Source organism: Maniola hyperantus, chromosome 21 (assembly GCF_902806685.2).
Source record: "Maniola hyperantus chromosome 21, iAphHyp1.2, whole genome shotgun sequence".
Lineage (NCBI taxonomy): Eukaryota > Metazoa > Arthropoda > Insecta > Lepidoptera > Nymphalidae > Maniola > Maniola hyperantus.
Window position 1 is genome coordinate 6640270 of NC_048556.1, and position 27717 is coordinate 6667986.

The 27717-nt window shown below is 36.2% G+C and overlaps 3 protein-coding genes across 5 annotated transcripts in view; 2 read left to right on the forward strand and 1 right to left on the reverse strand.

The window, feature by feature from the left end:
* Nucleotides 1–651: 651 nt before the first annotated feature.
* Nucleotides 652–11536, forward strand: LOC117992245 (mitochondrial glutamate carrier 1-like). 2 transcript variants are annotated; one of them, XM_034979907.2, is made up of 8 exons: nucleotides 657–850; nucleotides 1650–1714; nucleotides 4299–4433; nucleotides 5819–5968; nucleotides 8491–8624; nucleotides 9864–10062; nucleotides 10624–10758; nucleotides 11117–11536. In XM_034979907.2, exons 2-8 carry the CDS (start codon nucleotides 1674–1676, stop codon nucleotides 11253–11255), a joined length of 933 nt encoding a protein of 310 aa, XP_034835798.1. In that variant the 5' UTR covers nucleotides 657–850; nucleotides 1650–1673; the 3' UTR covers nucleotides 11256–11536. The 2 variants fall into 2 exon arrangements, with proteins under 2 accessions (XP_069361741.1, XP_034835798.1); XM_069505640.1 differs by lacking the exon at nucleotides 11117–11536 and having other exon boundaries at nucleotides 652–850; nucleotides 8491–8623; nucleotides 9862–10062.
* A 10059-nt stretch (nucleotides 11537–21595) lies between these two features.
* The window catches only part of mor (SWI/SNF- related protein mor), a 29319-nt gene continuing 23197 nt past the window's right edge, over nucleotides 21596–27717 (forward strand). For both annotated transcript variants that reach the window (XM_034979971.2, XM_034979972.2), the window contains exons 1-2: nucleotides 21596–21832; nucleotides 22352–22471. In XM_034979971.2, coding sequence (XP_034835862.1) covers nucleotides 21716–21832; nucleotides 22352–22471 — 237 coding nt within the window. In that variant the 5' untranslated portion in view covers nucleotides 21596–21715. The remainder of the gene's footprint in view (nucleotides 21833–22351; nucleotides 22472–27717) is intronic.
* LOC117992307 (regucalcin-like) lies at nucleotides 22911–26917 on the reverse strand. The gene is made up of 6 exons (XM_034979973.2): nucleotides 26757–26917; nucleotides 25988–26123; nucleotides 25608–25811; nucleotides 24634–24852; nucleotides 24023–24135; nucleotides 22911–23287 (listed from the first exon to the last, which is right to left on the reverse strand). The coding sequence occupies exons 1-6, from the start codon at nucleotides 26841–26843 to the stop codon at nucleotides 23039–23041; spliced, it is 1008 nt and encodes a 335-aa protein (XP_034835864.1). The 5' UTR covers nucleotides 26844–26917; the 3' UTR covers nucleotides 22911–23038.

The window sequence follows — 27717 nt, forward strand, 5'->3', positions numbered from 1 at the left end:
TAAGTATGTGTTATTTCTGTTATTTCAAATAGTAAAGACTTACGCATGAACATTCTTGCAGTTTTGCTAACTACCTAACTACTTATTTATACCTACGACTGCCAACAATTATTAAATCTGCACTCTGCAGCCAAAAATCAGATGAAGGTATGCCGTCGAAATCGTGAGCGTTCCAGAAATCTTACGTTGGTGCCCACAGCCCAACCCACGTAACAACCAATGAAAACAGTAGCCTGTCGCTTGTTGTTTTCGGTATTTATTTTAAGAGTGCCTGGTGCCAAATGCTAATTTATAAACACTGGATCCCGTGTAGATAAAAATAAATGAGACTTCAATAGTATAAGACAACATTACAATTGTAATGAAATCGATATTCAAGCAAACGCAACACATCTCAGCATTATATTATAAAGATATCAAAGTAACTAGTTAGGTACCTAGTTACGCATTTAAAAGTAATATTATTTTTATAAAATTGCATTATACATAAAGTTCAGTGCTTTGAAGTTTGAGTGAGGAAGATCAAAAATAGAACGACAATCGTTTTCGGATCGGATCAAAAGGATGAAAATATGCGCCAAGCTCAGTGATGTGGTTATCTCCATAACTCTATGGCCAAGCTTAAATCCATATTTTAACATAATTGAATAGCAACACTTTAACAGTGGCCAGTGGCAGTTGTGGCAGTGACGTTTGATTGTCAAAATAATTTTTGAAAAAGTTACAATCGATCGTATCGTGGTTTTATTAAAATAAATTATTTTTTATTATCAAAATTCGCCATGACAATATTATAGAAACAATAATTTTAGTGCAAATAAATTCGCGTGTGAAATAAAAAAAGAATAAGGTATGTATTTTGATAGGTATGGTTACGTAAAATTGAAATTCATTTTGAATTCGAAACTCCTTACAGGTAATTTTTTGAAATGAACATTTATATCTAAAAAATATGTATTTATTTAATTATTTTTAATACTTACACATTAGATCGTTGTAAATATGTTTTTTATAATTGAAGAAAAGCAAAAAAATACAATGTTACGGTATAAACGGTGTGGCGCTAATTATTATTTCTCTATAGATTTTATTTAATTTAGATAGGCAGAGGTATCTATACAAGAAAGGGGTCGTGTTTTGAATCGTTCTACCTCGTGTCCAAACATCTGTGGGGGACTCTAGAACCCCCAACATCAAATTTTGCTCATCGGAATATGAAAAAAATTTATATACCTACTTAAATTCTGCACAATTATATAGAATGTGGCCGAGAACAAAATCTGAGCACCCTAACTCCATCCAGCTATTATTATTTTTAATGAAAAAGGGCTCAAGTGGAGTAAAAATAACTTAAAAAGTGTGTTTTATACAAAACCAGAGTCATTGTGATTAATCCATCACCGGCTCACTACTGAGCATGTACCTCCTCTTGGAATGAGAAGGATTTGGCTTAGAGTCTACCATGCTGGCCAAGTGTGGATTGGCAGATTTGACAGCAAATTAGTTTAAAACTCAAGGATCTTAAAAATGTAGTCATTGTCTGAGTTTTCCACCATCTTGTAAAGTTTAATTATGTAGGCTAGTCCAGTTCTGTTCACCAGCTGCTCAACTATTCTAACGTCACTACTCACAAGTTCCTTTTCTTTCAGGTTCAATCAAAATCAAAAATAATCATGAGTTCCAAACAAACCCCACCACCGGTTCAGCAGTTCAAGTGAGTGGATAGTTTTATAATTCTTCCGCTTAGTTACAATAATTAAGTACCTATGTAATTTGCTTACATAGTCTTTAGATTATGCCACTTTTGTTTAGGAGTGAGTTACATTAGGGCGGCTGCCCGTAGCTGGTTGATAAGTAAGATCACCTTTTTAGTTGTGCAACTGGTTTAACATTAAATGGTATATATTAAAATTAAAGATAATGTACACGCCCGTTTGCCTCGATATTCGAACACGAAGGCGCCTTTGTATCCTGTCTTCGGCAGTAGCTCCGGTTGCGCTGATGGGGCAGTCAGCCAGCGTAACAAGTGTTTGATGGATTAACTGTAAATCTTACTCTTTCATTAGGTATTTGTAAACAATTTCTGTGTCATCTATCACTACCCAAAATAGAATATGAATTGCTTTTGATTAATTGATTTGTCCTTCGATGACACTGTAACAGATTGACATGTTTTTTGTATGGTTACAGTTAAAAACCTGGAGAGTAACATATGCTACTTTTTATCCTAGAAATCAAAGTTTCCACTAGATTTTTAAAAGCTTTATTCCATGCGAACATCAGCCAGTACATAATATTACATTACAGGATAAACTCACTGACTGACAATTGTTAACATGCCGCTTACGTCGCTTACACCACTTGATCTTTAAACTTGACATTTTCATGTAGGTTTTCTCTATGTACAATGTGCCACATTAAGGCGGGTCAGCTTGAATAATTAAGGCTGGAAATGTTACCTAATAACTCTTTTTCATTCTTACTACCTACTATTTAATTATTACATAACTGGCATAGTTTTAAAGACAGCTTTTAGGGAGTATCCCTGTACTACAAATAAATGTATTATTTTAATTAAAAAAAACATTATAGATAAGGGATTTGTTTCACTCAGTTCATGTTATTGTAAATTGTTATAGAACTTTATTTCCTTTGCCACTCCTTATTACCTAACTCATAGAAGGGCCTGTGAAAGATGATCATCATTTTTGATACATTTTAGTAATTTGAAATACCATACAAGTGCGATTTGTTTTAAAAAAACCTTCAAGGTAAAAGCAAATAGGCATCTTCTAGACAAGGGCGCTCCAACTTAGACGTCATCATTGCGTTTTATTAAGCACTAGCTAATGCTCGCGACTTCGTCCGCTTGATCTACACTAATTTCAAACCCCTGTTTTACCCCTTTAGGGATTGAATTTTCAAAAATCTTATCTTAGCAGATGTCTACGTCATAATAGCTATCTTCATGCCAAATTTCAGCCTGATTCGTCCATATGTGGGATTTTTATTTCCAAGGATATAGGACCCAAACAGCTGGTGGTCACAGAATTTTCATTTGTAAGTTTTGCATTTCACGTGTTTGCCTGAACAAAAAAGAATTATATAAAACATGGCCATTTAGGCTATTAATGCAATGAGCAAGTACTCCTCCAGTATAATATCAAATTACTTACTATAATTAGAAACTGTGGAACAAACCTTAATATGTAAGTTACAAAGTTTAATTTTGTAATGAGTTGTCCCATTATAATTTCTATGAATATGAATTAGGTACTTGTAGAGTTGTTTGTCCTCTAAATAATTAACACTAGTGATAATGCTCGCGACTTCGTCCGCGTGGACTACACAAACTCCAATACCCTATTTCACCCCCTTAGGGGTTGAATTTTCAAAAATCCTTTCTTAGCGAGCGGATGCCTACGTCATAATACCTATCTCTATGTTAAATTTCAGCCCGATTCGTCCAGTATCTCTTTCTAAGAGCCGATGTACAATATTTCCTGCCGGCTACTGTATGTATGGAGAAACCTACAACCTATCAATCCAGTTGCGCTATAGGGCATATTTTATTACAGGGAGAAGTCTAAAGACTGACACAACACAGCCTTTACAATAATAACAATAAATAAAAACAACTGAATAGTAATAGTAGTACTGTTTCTATGTTAGTTATAGACTTCATTATCAATTTATGAGGCGCGAGACAATGTTTTGTAATGCCAATGGCCTCGTTGGTTTGTCATGGAAGTTAGCCAGAATACATTAATCGACAAGTCGCTGCGTCTATACTACAGTGTATGAATTGTATGACTCATTTTCAATTCAAATTTGATTCTAGTTTTTGTCCGAGATTTCTTCCACGTGCATTTAGATCTTTTATAAAATCTCGTTTGAGTCCCTTGTTTTTCCGGTATAAAAAGTAGCCTCGATCACTCCTCGCATAGTCCTCTACATGTCTGCAAAAGTCTGCCTATCAACAATAGTTTCCAAAATTAGCCTGGATAAATAGACAGACAAAAAACATTGACTACTCCCCATGGATTACTCTATTTCATCATCATCATCATCATCATTATCAACTGATAGATGTCCACTGCTGGACACAGGTCTCTTGTTGAGAGTCTTGCGCCACTTGAATCTAGCGGCTCCTTGCGACTCGTTTAATTCCGCGTATGTCCAGTCACCAGTGGGAGATCTAACGCTGTGACTTCCGTTGCGAAGTCTCCAATCTAGCACCTTGCCATCTTTTTACTAGAGTACGTTTCTACTATGTTATGTATAGTTTTCTTTTTCAGTTTGCTGCCGAAAATTATAAATGGCGGTATCGCCGGAATTATAGGTGTGTCTGTCGTGTTCCCCTTGGACTTGGTGAAGACTCGACTGCAGAACCAAACAGTGGGACCTAAAGGAGAGAAACAGTACAAGAACATGTTAGTAACTTGTCTACCTTATTTTTTGTAAATTAATAGCTGTATTTATTTACATGGTATTCAATTCTAAACATCCTGAACCTTTGAATTAACTATCATATCTTATACTAGCTTATCCCCACAGCTTCGTTCGCGGTACTTCACGCCGGAACAGCTTCTTACCCTGTACCAAGCACAAGTTCGATCGTGCACGGAGTACTGCAGCCATTTATGGGATGGCTCTGTCAAGTATCAGCTTGATGCTTGATGCATTGGATTCAGTATACCGTCGGCTAGAAGACTCATTTTTTTTTAAAGAATATTAGCCATGTTAATTATGACTAATATTCCCCTTTCCCCTCCAACTAAGCGAATAACTTGTGCTAGGAGTAGGCACGACAATAGTGCAACGGGTGGGGTTTGAACCGGTTACTTTTCGGAATTCAGTCCGCTCCTTTACCGTTGAGCTATTGAGGCTCAAACGACTCATTGGTGACAAAAGGCGCTAGTCAATTCTAAACTTCAAAGTTTGGAACAGCGGCGCAAAGTCGCCTGTCTATCGGTATTCTACATTCATCGGTATCGGTATTTCGGAGAATGTGCCGAAGAACTTTTCAACCTGGTTCCTCCTTCACCCTTCTACTATCGTACCGCAAGGCATCGCCAAGGTCTGCACCCGTACGTAGTCGAAATTCAATGAATACGTAAGAAGCGGTTTACCTCCTCATTTCTAATCCGAACCGCTAAAATTTGGAACAACCTTCCATCCAATTTTCCCCTCCAATATAATGTGGGTACCTTCAAGTTAAGAGTGAATAGGCATCTTCTAGGCAAGCGCGCTCCATCTTAGTCTGCATCATCACTTGTCACGAGGTCTGATTGCAGCCAAGCGCTAGTCTATAAATTAAAAAAAAAAGTTTAAGCTTTTCCTTTTATGTATTACAGATTATTACAATGTTTTCTCCGGATCAAATTTCAGACACAGCGCCACTCAATTCTAACTACATACGAGATTACTATAGTGCACAAGTGTGAGCAACTATATGTGCTCCATGCACTCCCTATTCCCTCACTTTTATACTCAGATGGGACGGCAATCTGTTCGGTTTACGTATAGTGCGCTCAAAACAAGTAGTCCAATCTGAAGTTGCAACATGGCGGTTTGCGCAACTCATGGACTAGGAATAAAATCACAGGCCCGGCTGAAATCATTTTTGTACATTCCACAGTCTGCAGTCGTACGCCTCGTGTTCAGATTGGACTATACTCGTAGTTGTGTTGCGCGTACTACACCAACAAAATAATAAAAAAATCCACTCGCATCAAAAATAATAAATAATAAATAAATAATAATAGGTGCGTGGTTTATGAACAGTAATTTATTCTAACACTCTCTTATTTCCCAGGTTAGATTGTTTCAAACAGACGTACAGAGCGGAGGGCTACTTCGGCATGTACCGAGGGTCCGCGGTCAACATCATCCTCATTACGCCGGAGAAGGCCATCAAGCTCGCCGCTAACGATCTCTTCCGGTACCACCTCACACTGCCCGATGGGTATGTACGAGTATATCTTTACATAGTCTAAAACTACTGGACGGATCGCGCTGAAATTTGGCACGCAGATAGCGGTTATGACGTAGGCTTCCGCTAAGAAAGGATTTTGGAAATTCAACCCCTAAAAGGGTCAAATAGGGGTTTGAAATTTGTGTAGTCCACGCGGACGAAGTCGCGAGCATAAGCTAGTATAAAATAAAGTCGCTTCCCGCTGTCTGTATGTATGTATGTATGTATGTATGTATGTATGTATGTATGAACGCGTAGACCTTTTAAACTGCGCAACGGATTTTAATGCGGTTTTCACCAATAGATAGATTGATTCAAGAGGAAGGTTTATAGATATAGTTTAAGTCTCAAAAATTAGAGATCCCTAGGAAAATATAAATCTCACTGACCACATTAGTATCTACACTGCACCCATGCGAAGCCGGGGTGGGTCACTAGTCATCTATATTATAGTATGTATAAGTATACACTGACTCTCTTAAAAAACGTTGAACTGACTCTCTGAGGCCGGATATTTATAAAATTCCTACGAGAGTGAAGCCGCGTGGTCACTTGATTTATACAATGGATTTTGTTTAGATGTCCATCAAATTTTTAGGCAGTTGATAATAATCTTTAAATATATAAAAGAAAAAGATGACTAACTGACTGATCTAGCAACGCACAGCTCAAACTACTGGACGAATCTGGCTGTTTGGCATGCAGAATAGCTATTATGACGTCGACATCCGCTAAGAAAGAATTTTGATAATTCAACTCTTCTGGGTAAAATAGGGGTTTGAAACTTGTGTAGTCCAAACGGATGAGGTCGCGGTCATGAAGCTAGTAAAATTATAAGAGCGTATAGGATAGCGTTCTACGCGGCAAACAATCGCTTTTACCTCGACTCCACTTTCAAAACGTGTATAGATTACATCAAGATGTAATCAATGACGATGATCTATACCTACTTGACTGGCAACATTAGACTCCTAATAGCCGGACACCCGCGATCGCCAAACTTAGGCAGTTGCTTAGCATAAAGTCGGCGCACGCCTGTTCGGTACCCTCATTCCGCATTTTTTTTTAAATAAAGAATATTCCATGTTAAATGACTAATATTCCTCTTTCTCTCCAACTAAGCGTCAAGCTTGTGCTAGGAGTAGGTACGACAATAGTGCAACGGGCAGGGTTTGAACCGTCGACTTTTCGGTTTTCAGTCCACTCCTTTACCCTTTGAGCTATTGAGGCTCTCCATTGTCATTGTCTTGATTACGTGACTTTTGAGGCCACCAATCACAACAAATCATTCTCCCCTGTCCCTCGCCAACATTTTACGATTTTGTTTTCATGCAAAACCTTGTAGGTATACTTATGCGTACTCTTGAGGTTGAATTCTCTGTGACTGGCAATTTGATAAAGATCTATAAATATTGCATCATACTGTTGCTATTGTTACACTATTTTACTTTGATATCTATTGTGTGTTTATAGTTAGACATTATGAGATATAAAACATCAAGATTATGATTTATGTACTTATTAGATAATGCCCGCGAGTTCGTCCGCGTGGTTTTAGTTTTTTTATTAAAAATCCCGTTGGAACACTTTGATTTTCCGGCATAAAAATTCTTCCCAACCCAAGTTCTTCGTATATCATTATAAAAAATATCATTAATTATGATTTGATCTCGTGAAATTCCAAGCATTACTGTCCATCGCCTGCTTTCGTATTTAGGACAGAGCTTAGCTACCCAAAATTAAAACCAACAGCTTTGAACAGTGAGACTTATCACATAATGATCGGAAAACTTTACTTCGCCGTTGGCACTCAGTGATGATGATTTGACCAAGAACTTTTTGACCTGGTTCCTCCTCCACCTTTCCATCAGCAGCGTACCGCAAGGCTCTGCATCCCCACGTAGTTGAAATTCCACGGGCACGTACGAAGCGATTTGTTTCCTCGTTTCTAATCTGAACCGCTAGGATATAGGACCTTCCGGCATCAATTTTCCCCTCCACTTTAATGTGGGTATCTAGTCATGAGTAAATAGGCATCTTTTAGGCAAGCGAGTTCCATCTTAGGCTGCATCATTTGCCTGCAGGTCTGGTTGCAGCCAAGCGCTAGTCTATAAATTAAAAAAAACCGATCAACCCTCGCACACAAAGGGCCAAATGTTAAAATATCTTGTACCATCGTACAAGATATTTTAACATTTTTATGTGCAACACTGCAAGTTAATGACAACGGCACCATCTTTATGTGATTTAGTAAATTAACTATTTCGTGAACACATTTTATTTTTTTTGTGATATAACCACATATTCACGTTTTTCGGATTTTTTCATTTATTTGTGCTTTAAGACCTACCTACCTGCCAAATTTCATCATTCTAGGTCAACGGGAAGTACCCTATAGATTTTCTTGACAGACAAACGGACAGACAGATAGACAGACAACAAAGTGATCCCATAAGGGTTCCTTTTTTCCGTTGAGTTACGGAACCCTAAAAAAAGATGATATCTCTGCCCAGATCACTGCCATTGATTCGTCAGATGGCCGCGGGCGGGCTGGCGGGCGCGTGTCAGATCGTCATCACCACGCCCATGGAGCTGCTCAAGATCCAGATGCAGGACGCGGGCCGCCAGGCTATGGAGGCCAAAAAAGGTAGGCAGGGCCACTACACCTTTGTAGACTAATTGGGTATTAGACTCCAATTTTTTTATTACTTTATTACAAACTAGATGATGCCCGCGACCTCGTCCGCGTGGATTTAGATTTTTTGAAATCGTGGAACCGTGGGAACTCTTCAATTTTCCGGGATAAAAAGTAGCCTATGTCCTTCCCCGGGATATAAGCTAATTCTGTACCAAATTTCATCAAAATCGGTTGAACGGTTGGGCCGTGAAAAGCTAGCAGACAGACAGACAGACACACTTTCGCATTTATAATATTAGTATGGACTAGGATAAAAATAATGACGTAAACTGAAAAAACTAATTAGGTTAATCGATCAAATAACAAAAAAGTTATAAGCATTTAAATATTTCTGATTAGACAAAGATAGCGATATAGCATTTTGATGTCACACCTAATGCCATAGTAGCTTCGTGCCGTTTCATACAAATTTTCGTTTTGCGAGAAAGGAATAGAAGACCCTCCCACTCCAAAATAAAATTCCTGTTACTTTATAAATCTTTGTTGGATTTTAATATTTTTTTCAGCGTACGTCATTATTTTTATCCTTGTTTTATAATAAAGTAATAATATTTATCAAATTCAAAAGTAGGAAAATACCCAATTTGATCAGGTGATCACGCAAAAATTTATGCGTGTATCATATATGCGTGAATTATACATATATCACACACCCTCTCATGTGTTTAGTCGACGTTAGCCCGACTAGTTTCGAACCCATCCAGGGTCTTTTTCACTGCACTGAGGAACTTTTGTGTTTATATATCAATTGTCAATAAATTTTGCCGGATATGATGCACATTGCAAATTCTTATTGGCGTGAACGTGCTTTATACTAATCCTTCTTTCTGCGTCGCTCCCTCAATTTTGAGGATCGTGGCTTCCCTTTGATATAATCTTTGCTACGATGTTTTTCCATTTTCCTCTGTTTCGCGCCGCGTGGATTGCATCGCAGATAGGTGTGTCGACCGCCTCTTTTATTTGGTCTGACCAACGCGACGTCTCTGGCTACGTCCGCGGGGTCTCTTTCCTTCGATCTTTCCAGTGACCGTGAGTTTTTCAATATTGCTGGCGTCTTTTCTTGCGATGTGACCGAAGTATTCGAGGTTCCTCCGCAGACAGATGTTAGATAGCCTCATTTTTATTTTCAGATTGTTAAGTATTGAGACGTTGGTTCTATGTTCAGTGCACGATTTATACTAATTACAGCGGGCAGAAAGTTCGAGCGCATAACGGCCATGCAGTTGACTCGAAACCTGCTCAGGGAGCGCGGTATATTCGGGCTGTACAAGGGAGTGTCGGCGACGGCCGCCAGGGACGTCTCATTCAGTATCGTGTACTTCCCGATGTTCGCCATACTCAACGATCTTGGCCCCAAAGAGCCCGGCGCCACTTCGCCGCCCTTCTGGTGAGGTTTTTTATATTTTCTATCTAATTACAAACTAGCCATTGACTGCGATCTCACCTGGTGATGAAGCGGGTTAACTTGCAAGGTGAAAATCATGCGAGAGCACGAGAGGTCTAATCATCATTTATTTATTTATTATTTATAAATAATAAATAAATTTATTATTTATTATATGATAAATAATGATCATGATCATGATCAACCCATCGCCGGCTCACTACAGAGCAAGGGTCTCCTCTCATAGTGAGAAGGGTTTTGGCCATATAGTCTACAGCTCTGGCCATGTGCGGATTGGTAGACTTCACACTTTTTTGAGAACATCATGGAGAACTCTCAGGCATGCAGGTTTCGTCACGATGTTTTCCTTCACCTTTAAAGCAAGTGATATTTAATTACTTAAAACGCACATAACTCCGAAAAGTTAGAGGTGCGTGCCCGGGATCGAATCCCCGACCTCCGATTAGAAGGCGGACGTCCTAACCACTAGGCTATTACAGCTTAGGCTACCACACAGGGAGGTCTAATAATAGTTTATAATTTGTACCGTTGTTCCGTTTTCAGGTGGTCGTTTCTGTCGGGATGCGCGGCGGGCTCGACTGCGGCGCTGGCCGTCAACCCCATGGACGTGGTCAAGACGCGCATGCAGACCATCACGAAGGACGGCCGCCAGTATAGCTCCATTATGGACTGTATCACGTGAGTTTACTTTACCAATTTAGTTGCCCAACTTGAAATTGTAATTGTCTGCGGGAGCTCTTAGGCTGAAATCTATAGAGCGTGCTTTAGCTTTTCTTAGACTGTCACTTCTTTCTGAGAAGTCACTGTTAAAACGAGACAGATTTATGCCAGCTATATAACGCTGTCTCATTTTAACCGTGTCTTAAGTCTGAGCAAAGTCAGAGTGCGCTCTATAGATCTCACACTTAGTCTTAGATGGCGCCACTGCCGCCGCCTTCAATATTTCTCCTTGAGACTCAATTACTCAATTTAGTTTTTTATGTAATTTACTTGCATACTTTAATCTCCCTTCACATATTTTATAATTTCCTTCCAGAAAAACGTTTACCCAAGAAGGCCCGACGGCTTTCTTCAAGGGAGGCGCGTGCCGTATGATCGTCATAGCGCCTCTATTCGGCATTGCTCAAGCCATTTACTACATAGGCATAGCAGAAAACTATTTAGGCATTAAATAATTTAATTTTAGATAAATTGTCGCCGTATTTAATTTAATTATGTTAATTTATTTAGCTTTAGTGTGTTTTATGTAGTCACGCAGTTTTTAATTATTCACTGTCAATAAAAGACGCACACGTACCTCATTAACACTTTCTGTTGAGCATTTTAGAACAAAAGACTTGTGTTGGCGACATATCAATAATTAACCGCGTGTTTTATTTTTAGTGTGAAATTAATATCGGAAAGTGTGATTTCGTTTTAAAAGCTTCAATCTTTTTCGCGAATAAAATTATTTATTATTTATAGTTGCAAATTTTAGTGAATAGAAAAATAATAAACTTTAGACTTTTTTTCAATTCTGGGCGAAAAATTTAAAGTTCATACTTAACTTAATATTATTGTGTACTAGTATAATTTAATATCTACTGGTAAATAAAAAAATGACAATTATCTGTTTAGGTCGGCCGCAAAATTGTATTAAGAAACAATCGATCAAAATACATTTTCGAACATTTTCAAAGTTACTATTCAAGCAAATCTTATATAAACTAACGCTCGCAAAATGCAGAACTTGCAAGCTTTTTGATAACAACTGAAAATCAGCTTTATATGCTTTGCATACGGTTGAAAATAATTCAAAACGAGGAGATGCTACGCCCCGCGTGAAGTCTTCTTCGTGTTTGTTTTCAACCTTATGGTATAGAAAATAAAGCTGACTTTTAGTTATTATTAAAAATCCGTCACACCTCCATTCTGCTGGTATGCCCCCATATAGAATTGAAAAAATAGGTACTTGCCTATTTGTTAAATGTTAATTTACAATCTATTTATTTAATGAATTATACTTATTGTATTTTTAATTTATAGATGCCAGTTTGTATGACCTTTTTTATTTTTAGTAGGTATATGAAAATAAAATGAAGTTAAAATATTACAATAGACACAAATATTAGTGCAAACTTTCATAATTTTATTTTAATGCTAGGTTTTATTAGTGACAAATTAATATTGTAAGTAGTCTCAAAATGAATACTTCCATACCTAATTTACCGCGTTGTCTGTTTTTCAAGTGTATGTGAAACTTGTGACAGTATAAAACTTTTTGAGAAAGTCATAGTAATTGTACTACAAACACCTGACATGACAAATATGTCCGTAACATAATCCTCCCGTAGCGTCATTGCCGTAACTTGAAAATTGGAATATCATGTGTATATTTTCAAAAAGAATTCCCCCTTGGATTCCCCATATTTGTTCTATTTGTCAAAATCTTGTGAAAAGTACGACTTATTTACGGTAAACCGTACTTTTGACATGACAGTTGACACTTAGAGCAAAGTCCTTTCTCAAAATTGACGCACTTAATGTTTGATATAGCCGCGTTTCTAGTTTCATATTTTGAGTAAAGTTGCATACACATTACCGTGTTGTAGTGTCGTAACAGAAGGCGATAGGAGACATAAATTTCATATCGTGATTTTCAAACCATAGGGGCGTATCCGCATTGAACTGTACTTTTCAGGAGATACAAACTACTAAATAACTTTGCTGTTGTAACAATCATACATCACAAAGTACTTATTTCATTATTTGAGGCTGTCAGATGTCTCTCGCTAATACTGGAATCGAAAAACATTAGCATTAGGTAGTGTATGTATCTATCAACGCCCCTACTATGATTTGAAGCTCGAGAATCACGTAAACCTATATAAGTATGTCGTGCTGACGCTCGAGGCGCGCTCCTATTAGTCCGTTGCGCTGATTTGCGTTAAAGCGTATCACACCAATGTATCCGCAGCTTACGTTAAGTAGCTCAATTGTTTTTTAAAAATATAGTGTATAGTGAGAGCTGTGAAAGTGATATTATTTTTAGCTGCTGCTACAATAATGTGTATCTCTATTGATTTTAATACTTCGATGAAGTAGTGATTTTCTTAAGCACAGATTGAAACAGTGAGGAGAAACGCAAAATTAGGTAACAATAAATAATTGGAAACTCAACTTTAGGGCTTTCTAACTCTGGCAATTTGTGAGCGTGTTTCGAGTGAGACGATTTGTGAATGGGATTACAATGAGTGCTATGCCAATGTCGTGTTCTCACAATATCGCTCTCTCACTCACACTCATGTGTAGGTATATTATATTGTAGCTCGCTTCGTCGCACTCACAGCATATAAATCGCCTCTCTGGAAACGCTCGAAAATCGCCAATGTTGTAAAGCTCTTAAGAACTACAGAGCTTGAGTTTTTTGTGTTATTTTGATATCAAATAAATAAAATGCTTCGCCGTGAATATATTTCTGGCCATGATTTATGGAATATGCATTATTGTAGTTTACTAGCAGATTTTGTTAACGTGTTTTTCGTTGTTCTTATTAGTGATCTATTGAATCATACTCAAAAATTATTTGCTTTTAAACTTAAATGTTGTTATGCTTTAGAGCCCTGCTAGCTTATTCTTATGATCGTATGCATTTAATTTTGCAGGACTTAGAAGAAGAGCTTATATTTTATTTATTGCGTAAGACGTTGAGTTAAGGGTCAGGGTAGACAGAACGTTAAACAACGTTAGCACTTTCCTACGGGTATTTAAATATTATCCAAGTTAATTAAAGTTATTCAGTATAAAAATATAATTTGCTGTGCTTTTCTATTACAACACTAATCGAATTAAATAAAGTCGATATTTAAATATCCGCAGAAAAATGTTCACGGGGATATAAATCTGTTTGCGCTGACCCTAAGAATAGATTGATTGATGGAGTAATAAATACTGATCATACAGAGGAGAAGGCAAGTATGTGAGTTTCTTGCGAAAATGGGTCGACACGTTTCCCGCAATAAGTAAATAGTCTAACAATATTATAAGCTTAGCTAGATAAAAAATGTTTAAAATATACTGAAGTGTTATATAATATAATGAAGTGTGGCTAGGAAGAATATGAGAAATAAAAGGGCGACATTATTATTTTTTATAATTTATGGCCGATTTTCAATTGCCAAATATTTTTAACTGAGTAATAAAACTGCCATTTTAATAGATTTCCAATAGTCCAATACAAGAATTCACAATCTGTCAAAACGTCTTTATGAGGACGTTTTGACAGTGCCTTATTCACTGAATGGGTTGGTTCCACAGTTCCAAAAATATTGTTATTACGTATTTATCATAATATCTTTATGGCGTAAGAAATCATTTTAAATACTCTTTATTCCATACTCTAAGAGTATATTAATCATAAAACGATATGATGTTATTTAATGTCTGACACATTCTTGTGTAACATTTATCGTCATAATAATTATTGTCGTCTTGATGTGTAACTGGAAGTAATCCATGATATCGATGTTGTTCAATTATCGATTTGACAATAATAATATTTATATCGAATGTAAAATCGTTGTTATAGTTTGACTAGTATATAAAGTGGCGCAACTCATTGACATAAAATCGATTGGGATGCGTCATTCATTATATATTAGGAAAACTCTAGTGGTAAGTGTTATGTATGCCGATTTCCTAGAATCTAGATAATATAATCAGTGTCAATTGTCTTAACGCTTTGTCATAGGTGTAAGTCATCGAATGATGAGAAGCGAAGCGTTGTGAAATTCTTTTAAAAGTGGCAAGTGAAGATGTTAATTATATTGGATAATGAGTACTCGGCCTTTTAGAAAGCACGACAAGGATTCTATATTAATAGTGTATTTTGTTTCAACTGCTTTTTAAAGTGGGCTTTCGAGACGAGCGTCTGTCGTGTCACTGACGCCGCGACAGAGCGGTAGATTCATGTATAGTCCGCGACAGGTTGATATGGCTATCGGAGTATGAGGCGGACGGACGCCCCGAACACCCGCATGCCACCCGCGCTCGCCCGCACCGGGATAGCGCGGGGGCTGTGCGGGGCGTTTTCTCCCCGATTTCCATTTCAACCTGTCGTGTACCTAGTATACTATATTAATGTACATACAGGCCGTTCACTATAAGGCTCAATTTACACTGAAAGGGAATGGAAGCGAATTTCTAAAATATCACATAGCATAGTGACTTTTATCTCCACCTCGTAAAACATAAACTTCTTGCCCAAATGAAAAAGTCACCGGAATGCGAGGGAATTCCCGCGACTTCACGAGAATTTCTTTTATCGGTAGAAATTTATGTTTTACGTGATGGAGATAGAAGTCAATATGCTATATAATATTTAAGAAATTCGCTTCTATTCTTTTTCGGTGTAAATTGAGCCTTACTTGTCCCTTGCCATCATGTTGGGATCATAGAGACCTATTACAATACTCGATACGATGCGACGTCGCCTCGTAAAATTATACGACATCGTTCTTGAGATGCGGCGTCGCACGTAGATTGCGGATCTAAAGTGGATTACGATTGACAGGGGCCCCATCTATTGTAATTTGTAACATACAGATATCGCTGGTTGATCCTAAGTCGTCAGTCATAATAATAAAAAATCCTCAACGCTTTGCATTTCGTTTTCGATGTGTCCTTGCGTAAAGAATAAGTCACACCGTCGAATATGCATCCATCCAGTGCGTGTTTTAAATAAATATTTGGAAGAAAACCATTTCATTTCTCTATAAGAACCAAGTGACATAGCTTTGAAAGCTGAAACAATTAAATTGTTTGAAGCTAGTCAATTAAAAGTTTAGATTATTTTTATTCGCTTGTAAATTGTATACCAAAATTATATGTGTGGAGATTTTGTGTTGTAAATTAAGTATCTATATAACTTCCAAACATTCTTTTCTATTGGTTTTACTAATTTGTATTATAAATTACGTGTATTTATTGTAGAACCGCAAAAGTTGTGCTTTACTAATACTTTTCCTTATGTCCGAAAGACAATAACTGTTCTATGTTTATTTCTATTTTAAAAATATAACAAATCATGAATTAATAATATAATCTTATTAAAGAAAAATAATAAATGTGTGTAAAATCTATGGTACCTACTGATATTACATTATAGTGAAGAATTTAAGGATTTAGATGTTCAAAATAAATGAATGAAAAAGTTTCTATGGAGTTTTAATTTACCATCACGTAAACATCACATTCCATATTAACATCACGATATACTGTTATTAGCACAGGTTATTAGTATTGTAGATAGAGCATAAAGTGTCTGCAACTTTATTCAGTACTACGTAATTATTATAATACTTGAGCAGGTTGATGATGGTTGCAAGTCCATAGTCTATCAATGGTTTTTATTATTCTTTCTCACTGTGGGAACAGGGACGACTTTGCCAATTTCTCATTCAGTTAAAATTACATAAAACTCAATGTTCAACATTGACTTTATCACTATGTTCCCTAAAATTTGGTAGTTTTTATTTGCTGGCAGCCTTTGTTCTACAAAGTACGCCCCCCTGCGTAGATAGAATAATAGGTAGATTTAAGTACCTACTGTGTAACCGCGTATGAGATAGCGATAGCACGACGTTGTATTAACCGATCAACAATATTTGTATTAAACGTTTTTTATGTGAAAACAAGTAAATAACTCATGAGAAATACAATTACGCCACGAATTCTCAAAGTTTGTTTCGCAACTAAAGTTGCATGCCTTGTTTGGAAGTTGCATGTATTCTTCAAATAAACCAGTTACACGATAAGGGACAAAAAATTGGTTAGCTGCGTCTCTGTTTATCACATTAGTAACTTTATCTGTGCTCTCTATTTAGTGTGAATATGAAAGCAAACGTTCATGCATCTACTTTTATTACTCTATCTACGCCCCCCTATCATTCAAGTGCAGCAAAAGAGCTTTTTTAAACTGGTTTCACGGCTCTGGATTCCAGCCCTTTCGAGCCTAATATGTCAAAAGAGCTAGTGGCGGGCAAAGAAGTTGGAAGTAGGTACTGCCGTCCTAAAGCTAAAGTGTCGTTAACTACCACAACCAAGTTTCGAGATATGATCAAAAAAGCACGAATTTATGAAGAAATGATGCCATTTGATAACTAATAACCGTATACAAAACTTGAAACTATGAAAATGTAGAGCAAATAGAGCACTTTTGAATAGCTGTATTTTTAAGTTTCTAGAATAAATAATAATTAAAGCAGGACAGTTTTGGCTTTTTAGTCTAGCATTATTTCTAACAACGTCTTGTATTTACATAACTTAAATGTCGTTAGATTACCCTTTAAGACGTTTAAGGCTTGGATTGCATTTACTTTTTTCATCGTTTTACGAAACTAAAAAAAATTGTATAATTACTAAAGTAAAATGACTCTAAAAGACTTTAACGACATTGTAGGTTAGGTTATGATCCTTAAAACTATCAATAACATAACACTTAAAATGCGGCTTTTGTAATTTAAACACATTTTAGTCTAGTAGAATAGAAATGGTTTTTATACAGTAGCGTTTTTTGGGCAGAATTGCTAAACTAAAATGTGGTTTATTGCAAATGATCGAACCGTAGCGACGTTTTAGGTTAGCATTGTTTATAAAAATTTGAGGTTTTCCAATGAAAGTAACGGTAACTACAACAATTGAAAGAGGAACAGTCCGAAAGTAGTCTCTTATTTTGTTAAAACTTATAGTATTAGTGCTAGAAATCTGTAATTTGGCATGGGTATAAATATTAATCACGCCGACAAAGTGGTGAAATAAAATTGTGATAAATATTATTTTTAGGGTGGCTCTCCTACATGTAAAGTGGGGGTGAATTTTTTTTCTCGTCTACCCCATAGTGTGAGATATCGTTGAATAGGTCTTTTAAAAATACTGTGGGCGTGGGAACATCATTTTTCAATTTCTAGATCCGTTGTAAAATATGATGTTTTAATTAAAGTGCTAATTTTTATTAGAGTCAAGTGTCTACCCCCTTTATCAGCCATATGGTTGTATAAAGGAACGTAAAAAATTCACAGCAGTAGTATATAATATAATCAATTTTAAAGGAAACTATCATGGCTAAGTAGGGTTCACAGGTTAAGGAGTTGTATCTGTTTTCCGAGGTTAATTATTGTACGTAGATATTACGAGTAGCATATTAATGTATATTATAGTTTTATTGTATCTATTGTATTTGTGATTGATCGTAATCCTAATAATATTTTTTCCAACTTCCCCTGTGAAGCTGGATTTTATGACTCTCTCTTCAGTTACCATCGTCCTTTGTGGGCCCGTTTGTAGAAGTGAACCGTGAAAAACCATGGATCTCAAAATATCCTCAGTATTCATAAATAAAATAAAAGCACTATCTTAGGTCAGCTGTAATAATTGTGACATTACAAAATCCATAAAATTATACAATTTTCCTTTTTTCTTCATAGCAAGTCCTCTTAGTCCGTTATGTCCTCTTGTTTTCTTCCCACTACGCTATCATTCCAGAGTACAGTACAGAGGTTTGAACTCATTGGTTATTTTGCCTATTGGTGCAAACGTTTGATTGAATGCCACAAAGCGTTTACAGAAAGCTCTCGCAGGCGCACTAGTCAAAGTTAGAAGCTTTTGAAATGTGGGTATACAGAAGAATGTTGAGAATCTCTTGGGTACAGTGTATCAAAAATGCAACTGTACTACAGAGACTAAGTGAAGATGTTGAAATCCTGAAGACCATAAAAGTGCAGAAGTTGGAGTATTTCAGCCACATTATGAGAAATAGCAAATACGACTGCCTTCAGCTCATTATTCAGGGGAAAACAGCCGGCAGTCTTACCACCAGGCCGTAGAAGAACATCGTGGCTAAAAAATTTACGCCAATGGTACGGGAAGAGTACCCGATCTCTTTTCCGAGCAGCAGTGTCCAAGGTGCAGATAGCTCTAATGATTGCCAACCTCCGATAGGAGACGGCATTGCAAGAAGAAGAAAGTCACAACCTCGCGAGATGCGGGAATAGTTAGAGACATTAAAGTTATGTATTGCGGGATAGAGTTATTTTAGGATAGGAAACAATATTTTTTTGCAAAATATCACTAAACTGTAACGCATTTATGTATCATTAAAGACATTTTAGTCTAGCATTTTCGTTAAAAGACATTTATGTTATGGAATAGTGCACCATAATTTTGGAGAAAAACTTAATTTAAAAATAAGTATAGTGACTTTAAAGACATTTAAGTTAAGGAATTTAAGAAAAAAACCAGCTTTGAGACATTTTAGACTGGCAAATGTCAGTTAAATGCGTTTAAGTGTTGTTATCATATGAACAGGTAGTTATTTAACGACGTTCTTCATATTGCTATTTCAAAAACTACAGCAGCTAGGAAAATACCGGTTAGATTGGTCGATAGAAAAAAAAAATCTAAGTACCGTAGTGGCACCAATAATCGACACTTTAAGGAGGTTGTGTATTTTCATCACAATTTAAAAATAAATGTTTAACACTTAGAGCAATAACTAGGAGTGCAAATAATAAAATATATCTTTAAGAAAATATATATTAGCTTTTTATTAACTGAAAAGCTATAGATTAAAAGAAAAAGCCAAATAATCAAAAATATTAAAAATCTCCAGTTATCGACATCGAAGTTCCAGTAGTCGACGCCCAGTAATCGACAGTCACCAGTAAACGACACCTAATAATCGACATCCGCTTCTTCCATCGAATCATTGGATTAATGTTAGTTACTTCGATTAACTACTTACTTTTTAATTTATTTATTTTATAATTTTACGTATCCCGAAGTTATCTTGACAAACAAATAAAAAATTAAAATATATTTGGGTAAGTATATTTATTTATTATAATATTTTAAAGATCGTATTAAGTATACATATCGGGCAAATATTTATCCATTTTCAATATTCTGTAAAAACCTCTTTTGTTGAGACATACAGACTTACTATTTCAATGATCTCTTCACGACTGTACAATATTTTATTTGGGGTGTTAATTAGGCCATCGAAATGTATTTCCTTTTGTCAGAATTATTGTACTTATTTCATATTTATCTTTTTGCACATCTTCCACTTTCCCTGGAAAATATTCACCTTCGTACTTTACTATTACGATCTTTCCTGGAAGTAAATTCTTACTTTTCTTCAATCTCCTGGCTTGCAAAGAAAACAGTTTGTTTTTAGGTAAGACGTCAATTCTTCTCGAGTTCTTTGTTTCCTTGGGATTTAAATTTAGACTTGTTTCTTTTTTCTTCAATAATTTAGTCTTATATTTTCCTCTTTAGCTATTCTCTGCTTAGATCTCTCTTTTTTCCTCCTGGATTTACTTTTATCCATTCTTTCTTTCTTCTTTTTTTTCGTAATATTGTTTCTAAGCTTTGCTTTCTGCACACTGTCCAATTAATTGTCTTTTGTCATTTGAATGTCTTTCAGATAATGCTAATAACCATCTCATTAATATATCCTCTTCTGTTTTTGATAGGTCTGTGCTCGGTTCCATTGTGCAACAAATTGGAGTATTCCCTCTGACTTTATCGTGTAGCATAATTCGAGCCCACTTTTTTAACTGCAGCTTTTCTTCCTTTTTTACGGCCTCAATTGCTTTTTCTATCAGCAGGTGTAATCTTTTCTCGGGGCTATCTGTGAAACCAACTATCGACACATTTATATCCAGTCATCGACACTTTGTCGATTACTGGTAGTTAAACACTGATCAATTGCTTTCAAATATTAAATCAACAAGGAAAGAAAAAAGAGCTAGATTGCATTAACAATTAAATAAACGTCAAAAATAATTATTATCGACATATGTCGATTATTGGAGAAAGGTAGTTTACAGGAACTAGTGTTCGACACCGGCTGTTTTGACAAAATTATTATGACCTCAAATAGTTTATCTACACAATCATTAAAAGGATATTTATAGAAACCCATAAAATAAAGTTTCATTCAAATAACTTTCATAGTATTAAAACAATTGTCAAAAGTTTGGACTCACCCTCTTAACGATTTCTTTAACAAATCTTGATTTTTTTACAGACGATCGGTCTCCACTTAGTTTTTAATTCGACATTTTTAAATAAAATGGCGGATTTCCGTGACATTTTACTGGATGACAGTAGGAAGTACATTGCCTATGATTCAGTGTTGCCAAATTAAAAAACTCGTTGTCTGTCCTTATTTTCGATGGTTAAAGAAAAAAGTGTCGATTATTGGTCCTTGTCGATTATTGGTGCCACTACGGTAAGATAGCGTTAAAAAGTCAAATTTGGCCAAATGTTGGTTAACGACGTTTTAGCTTGAGGACGGCAGAGTACTAGGTTTCTAGTATATAGTAGATAATCTATGGTACTAGGGTAGGTAGGTACCTACTACGTGGCGGGTAACCATGTAGGTAGGTAACCTTTTTTAAGTGTATTGTCTATGATCCAATTCCGTAGTGATTATAAACTCTTTGTCCAATCTGTCGGTGGTCCAATCCAATTGTCTATGGGTAAGAAATGCAAGTTGATGTGAAAAAAAATTTGCTTTCTTTCTTAAAATATCCAGTTTTTAATTGATTACTGATAAATAAAAGACTACAAACTTAGCAGTGATAATTTAACGATGACTACCTTGGGGCCTAAGAAGGATGGGGGCCCGAACATCGAGTTTTTTCAGTCGCCGGAATCTCTAACACAATTCGACCAAATCCGTGTTTGGTTGCAAAAAAACTGCAAAAAGGTCAATATATTTTTGTAATTCCATTTATTGTAAACTAGCTTATGCTCGCGTCTTCGTCCGCGTGGACTACACAAATTTCAAACCCCTATTTCACCCCCTTAGGGGTTAGGGGTTACATTTTCTCCTTAGCTTTAGCTCCTCTTTACTGTGTTGACCCAAGTTACATGAGGAAGACATGTTATAATATTTTGGTTCTGTTTCAGCATATCCAGTCATTAATAGCTAATAGCCATAGCCTGGTTTAGCTCCTCTTTACTGTGTTGACCCAAGTTACATGAGGAAGTTATGTTACAATAGTTTAGTTCTGTTCCAGCATGTCCAGTCATTTATAGCCATAGCCTGGTTTAGCTCCTCTTTACTGTATTGACCCAAGTTACATGAGGAAGACATGTTACAATATTTTGGTTCTGTTTCAGCATGTCCAGTCATTTATAGCCATAGCCTGGTTTAGCTCCTCTTTACTGTGTTGACCCAAATTACATGAGGAAGAAATGTTACAATATTCTGGTTCTGTTTCAGCATGTCCAAACGGATCCACCTACTAAAGAGGGCCTGGCGCAACTTGTCATACAGCTCATACAGTATCAAGAAAACAAGTTGGGGAAGAATGCTGCTGACCCTCCCTTTATGAGGCTTCCAGTAAGTATAAAACTTTCATAAGTTTGACTAACTTAACTATGTACATGTAACTTCTAACTTGTTATACGATTTGGCGTTGATGTAAGCATACAGAGGATATCTAAATATATAAAAGGAAAAGGTGACTGACTGACTGATCTATCAACACACAGCTCAAATTACTGGACGGATCGGGCTGAAATTTGGCATGCGGATAGCTATTATGACATAGTCATCCGCTTTCCGCTTTCCTACATTTTTGCGCCAATCAAAATAAGATTTCTGCACAAGTACATTGGCGTTATCTATAAAAGTGGTAGATAGTGCTGTATTTTTAACCGACTTCAAAAAAGGAGGAGGTTCTCAATTCATCGGAATCTTTTTTTTTAAAGACATTTTTCAATGAAGTGAGGTCAATAAGATATGCCATAAAATGAGATTAATTTTATTTTCATATTTTACAGTAAATTATAAAATATTGATTAACAACTATTGTTCTCTATATTCATCAACGATTATTGTTCTCAATATTTATCAGCATTAGCGAATGCTAGCTGATTCAATATTCATCAGTGATTATTATTGTTCTCAATATTTATCAGCATTAGAGAATGCTAGCTGATTCTCAGGATTTCCTCTAGCGCCTGTAAACTCTATAGCAAACAGGGAGCCAGCTTCTGGTTCTTGTGTCTTCTGCAGTGGGTTTAATCCAAGACTGCTAGTGGTCACATATAGTGTAGAGTAGTCATATCCTCCCCAAGTCAGTGAAGTCACCTTGGTTGCCGGTATTTTGTGATGTTCCATTAACTTTCCTGCCCTGGGATCTACTTTGATTACCTAGAACACATTTGTAACATAACTTTTGTTTGAAGACATTACAGTCTAATTTATATAGTACTAGATGATGCCCGCGACTTCGTCCGCGTGGATTTAGGTTTTTGAAATCCCCGGGATATAAGCTAACTCTGTACCATCGGTTGAATGGTTGGGCCGTGAAAAGCTAGCAGACAGACAGACAGACAGACACACTTTTGCATTTATAATATTAGTATAGATGTTGTGTAGAAGCAAGGGTTAGACATCTTAATAATTTAAGTTGGTATTTTTGTTTGATAAATAATCGATGGCGACAACAGTCGGAGCCAAAAAGTTGGAGTGGAGAGGGAGACTCCATAATATGTAAATCATAGCGTGAGGTGACCTACGGTACAGATTATCTATAGATCATCTATAGATCATCTATAGATCATTTGGTATAGTAATATTACTTGTTGAAAGTCGAAAATACTAATTATTTGTTCATAAATACATTTTAATTATTTTTTTGTGATGTAACCACAAATTCACGGTTTTCGGATTTATTCCTTTACTTGTTCTATAAGACTTATCACCTACCTACCAAATTTCATGATTCTAGGAGACAGGCAGACAGACAACGAAGTAATCCTACAAGGGTTCCGTTTATGCTTTTGAGGTACGGAACCCTAAAAATGATGCAAATATGTTAAAGTAACATTGGATTTGCATATTAGTTTTTCTCGTAATCGATCGATCTATAGTTCTCGTATTTACCTTTCCTCCATCATAACATGCTACCCATAAGTTGCCATCTCTATCAATCGTCATCCCATCTGGAACGCCTGTGACATTGTTTGCTTGGAAACTGAACAATACTCTGCGATTGCCTAAAAAACAATAAGTATAACGTTAAAATTATTACAAAATTATTTTTATCTATAAATAAATCGATGTCGTTCTTGTATTTAAAAATAAATATATCTTTGTTTGCCCCATAACCGTCTATATCCTACATTATTCATCCGATTGTAAGGAAACTTTGTACAGTTGTTGTTAAACTTACGCGAAGATTTCAGACATAGTACCATCAAAGTACAATAGTTGTGCGAGACCTGTTGTAATGCATGCCGGGCATCAGCTTGTTAAACATAAAAAAATAGAATAAGGAAAAAAAAACACAACAATTGTTTGTGTACAACTTCTTCAGCTGCTAACAAGCCTATATATGAAACTAGATGATTCCCGCGATTTTCCGGGATAAAAAGCTGCTTATATCAATTTCCGGGATTCAAGCTACCTCTGTACCAAGTTTCACGTAAATCGGTTAAATATGGACCTTTAAGAATCCCCGCGGGAAAAGTTAATAGGCGAGTACAAAAACTTACGTATAGTTCCTGATTCAAGATCGAAATCGAACACATCAATATTTCTTGTAGGCGAGTCGATGTAGAACATGAATTTTTTGTCTGGTGTCCATGCGATTCCGTTTGATATAGACACTGGCCGTACTTTCTCCTGAGGATGCATGAAGTTATGCTCTGATATTGAGTATAGTGTGCCTTGGTCCTTATCTATTACTCCATTTACTTCCATCCCCATTGTTCCTATAAAAAGCATGGTAAGGTTGACTTAGTTATAGTTAACAAGTTGAAGAAATACATAGTATAGTTAGTCTATAAAAGGAAAAGGTGATTGACTGATGATTCTATCAACGCACAGCTCAAACTACTGGGCGGATCGGGCGGAAATTTGGCATGCAGATAGCTATTATGACGTAGACATCCGCTAAGAAAGGATTTTTGAAAATTCAACCCCTAAGGGTGTAAAATAGGGGTGTAGTCCACGTGGATGAAGTCGCGGGAATAAGCTAGTTGAACCATAAGTTAATAATAATGTCATTTTCTCAAAACCAATGCAATGTGGCTTGTCGCTTGATATATTTTGGGTTGACATAACTGGCTCCACATACAAATAAACAAGTACAGTCAGCAACAAAGCTAGGTTTGCACCCACCAGTACAAGCGACTATGGACGGGTATAAACCTTGCTTTCTTGTTGACCCTACCTACTTAATAAAATAAAATAAAAAACACGACTGGCCTGCCATATAGATATTTTCAAAAAAAATATCCAGTGTTACTTGAGATGATGTAAAGATTCTAACATTCAAATCGGTTTAGGCATTTAGAAGTTATAGTAGAATAAATAAACTTATATACATACATATACAAGATTCTTGAACACAACACTCCTTTTCTGGGCAGTTGTGTAAAAAACTTGTTTCATTAATTAAACCGTTAACTTTGTATCTTTTCCTTTAGAATTTAATTATAGGTAATGAAAATAATGATTGGCTTACCAAACCATAATCTTCCTTTAGCGTCGACCTTGCCATCATTTACTCTATTATCAGGCAAGCCTATGTCTACTGCAGTTAGTAGTCTTAAAGCCTTATCTCCACCAGGCGCATCCCACGGAAGAAAGTAAAGTTCTGACCTTGCTGACACAACTACTAATTTGGGATAGTCCTTCACTCTTATAATCAGACTCACTGGACCATATTCTGAAATGTTGGACAATTAATTAGCATTATGAGCACTATCTTATTCTTCTTCTTCTCGAGTCGACGGCAGCCCAAAAAGTCGCAACCACGATTGCTCGGTCGGTAGCCTCGTGTAGAGCTCCTCGTTCGTGCATGCGATTAATCTGGCCATCGCAGAAAAATTAACAGTGGCTTACCTATGTATCGACTAGTTATGTTGCCGGTATCTATGTCAAGTCTGTAAGCTTTCTGTTCCGAAATATCCACCCAGTAAAGTGCGCTTTCATCTTTTGCGAAATGTGGGCCTTCCAAATGTGTTCCACCGCGAAATACCTGTCAGAAATTAATGGAATGAGAAAAAGCATATGGCGTTTTAGTTGAAAATAGTAATTATTTGTTCATGAACATTTTTTTCATGTTCATATTTTTGTGATGTAGTTTGATATCCGGCGTGAATCACATTAGTAAAATGTTTAATCAAGGTCATTGATTGAACATAGTTGTTTACAAAAAAACAAAGCTCAGCCAAACGGACTTCTCGAGAAAGAACTATACTTAGGTACCTATAAAAATATTTTTTCCCCAGAATGTTAGATACAAAAACGGATTGGCAATAAATTATTTACTTCTGGTCTATGAAGAGTAAAAATCTTATAAAAATGCTGCCTGACCCTGAAACCGAAAGCCCAATTTAACCAAAGGTTGGAGCTTATATATAGGTAAAAGCTCTGACCAATAAAAACTTCAGGCGTTATTTAAACTGACGCCTAGTTTTTGTGGTAAATTTAAATAAGATCACCTCAGTTAGAGGGTCAAGCGAGGAAGTTATCCCCAAGCTGAAGAAATAATAGGGTCCCATGATAATCCTATATTTCTAGAATAATGAATGAAATCTGGCCTTTATTTAATTTTATATAAACTTAAGTATTAAAACGATATGCCTTTATAGTTTCTATATAAACTTACATTTTTTATAAGTGGCGTTTGAGGCTGGTACGCACTAATATTGATTACGAGTGCCAACACAATCACAACTACACTTATCGGTTTCATGATTCGTGTAATTTGTTCCTATCATATACACGTCTGCATTCGATCTCGATTATTCGGTCAATGCCATAAGATTTGCCAGTTACCGAGCGACGGATTGTGATTTTTTAATCACTACAAACTAAAGCTAAACTCACACTAGCAAAAAATATCTTGACAATAAAGGGCAAACAAATCTGTGGGGGCAAAGACCTTTCTTACGAGAGTACCTAATAATATGTAATCATTACCTAAATAGCCTACCTATGAAATCTTGCACTATGACCTATCAACTCCAAGCAAAGGTTTACATAATATCTTAGGTAATTGGAATGATAAAATCGCTTAACAAGAAAGGGCACTGATCTTTTTGTGCGAGTATCTAATTTGAAACCACTAGATGATGCTTGCGACTTCGTACGCGTAGATTTAGGTTTTTTTAAAATCCCGTGCGAGAACTCTGATTTGCCGGTCTGAGTTGACTATGTCAGTTTCAGGCATGCAAGTTATCTCTGTACCTTTCGTCAAAATCGGTCGGTCGTATGGGTCGTGAAAAGCTAGCAGACAGACAGACACACACGGAAGAGGTTAAAAACTTGCTTATAGTTATCAACTCCAAGCCAAGGTTACGTGATATCTTCTGAGGTAATTGGAAACAAAATGGGAACAGTTTTATTTGTTAAAAAAAATATGATTGATTGTACCTACTACAGTATTAGTCTCGAGCCTGAACCGAAATCTGCGTAATAAAAGAAAAAGTTTAGCTTGTCACAGCAGTTGAACATAGAAATAAAAACAAGAAGCCTTGGTGTATTTATCTGTCGTATAATAAAGTAGCTATGAGAAAAATCATGTTAAGGTGATCATGTTAAAACAATAATCCATTTATATAACAAAC

What these genes read in the sequence shown, in the direction of transcription:
- LOC117992245 (XM_034979907.2), top strand. Translation starts at nt 1,674, where the DNA reads ATGAGTTCCAAACAAACCCCACCACCGGTTCAGCAGTTCAA. An exon ending in GAGAAACAGTACAAGAACAT is followed by an intron (nt 4,434 to 5,818) that starts GTTAGTAACTTG and finishes CTTATTTCCCAG; the next exon opens with GTTAGATTGTTTCAAACAGA. An exon ending in CACCTCACACTGCCCGATGG is followed by an intron (nt 5,969 to 8,490) that starts GTATGTACGAGT and finishes ATCTCTGCCCAG; the next exon opens with ATCACTGCCATTGATTCGTC.
- LOC117992307 (XM_034979973.2), bottom strand. Translation starts at nt 26,843, where the DNA reads ATGAAACCGATAAGTGTAGTTGTGATTGTGTTGGCACTCGTAATCAAT. An exon ending in AAACGCCACTTATAAAAAAT is followed by an intron (nt 26,124 to 26,756) that starts GTAAGTTTATAT and finishes AATTTCTGACAG; the next exon opens with GTATTTCGCGGTGGAACACA. An exon ending in TAAAGGAAGATTATGGTTTG is followed by an intron (nt 24,853 to 25,607) that starts GTAAGCCAATCA and finishes TGCTTTTTATAG; the next exon opens with GAACAATGGGGATGGAAGTA.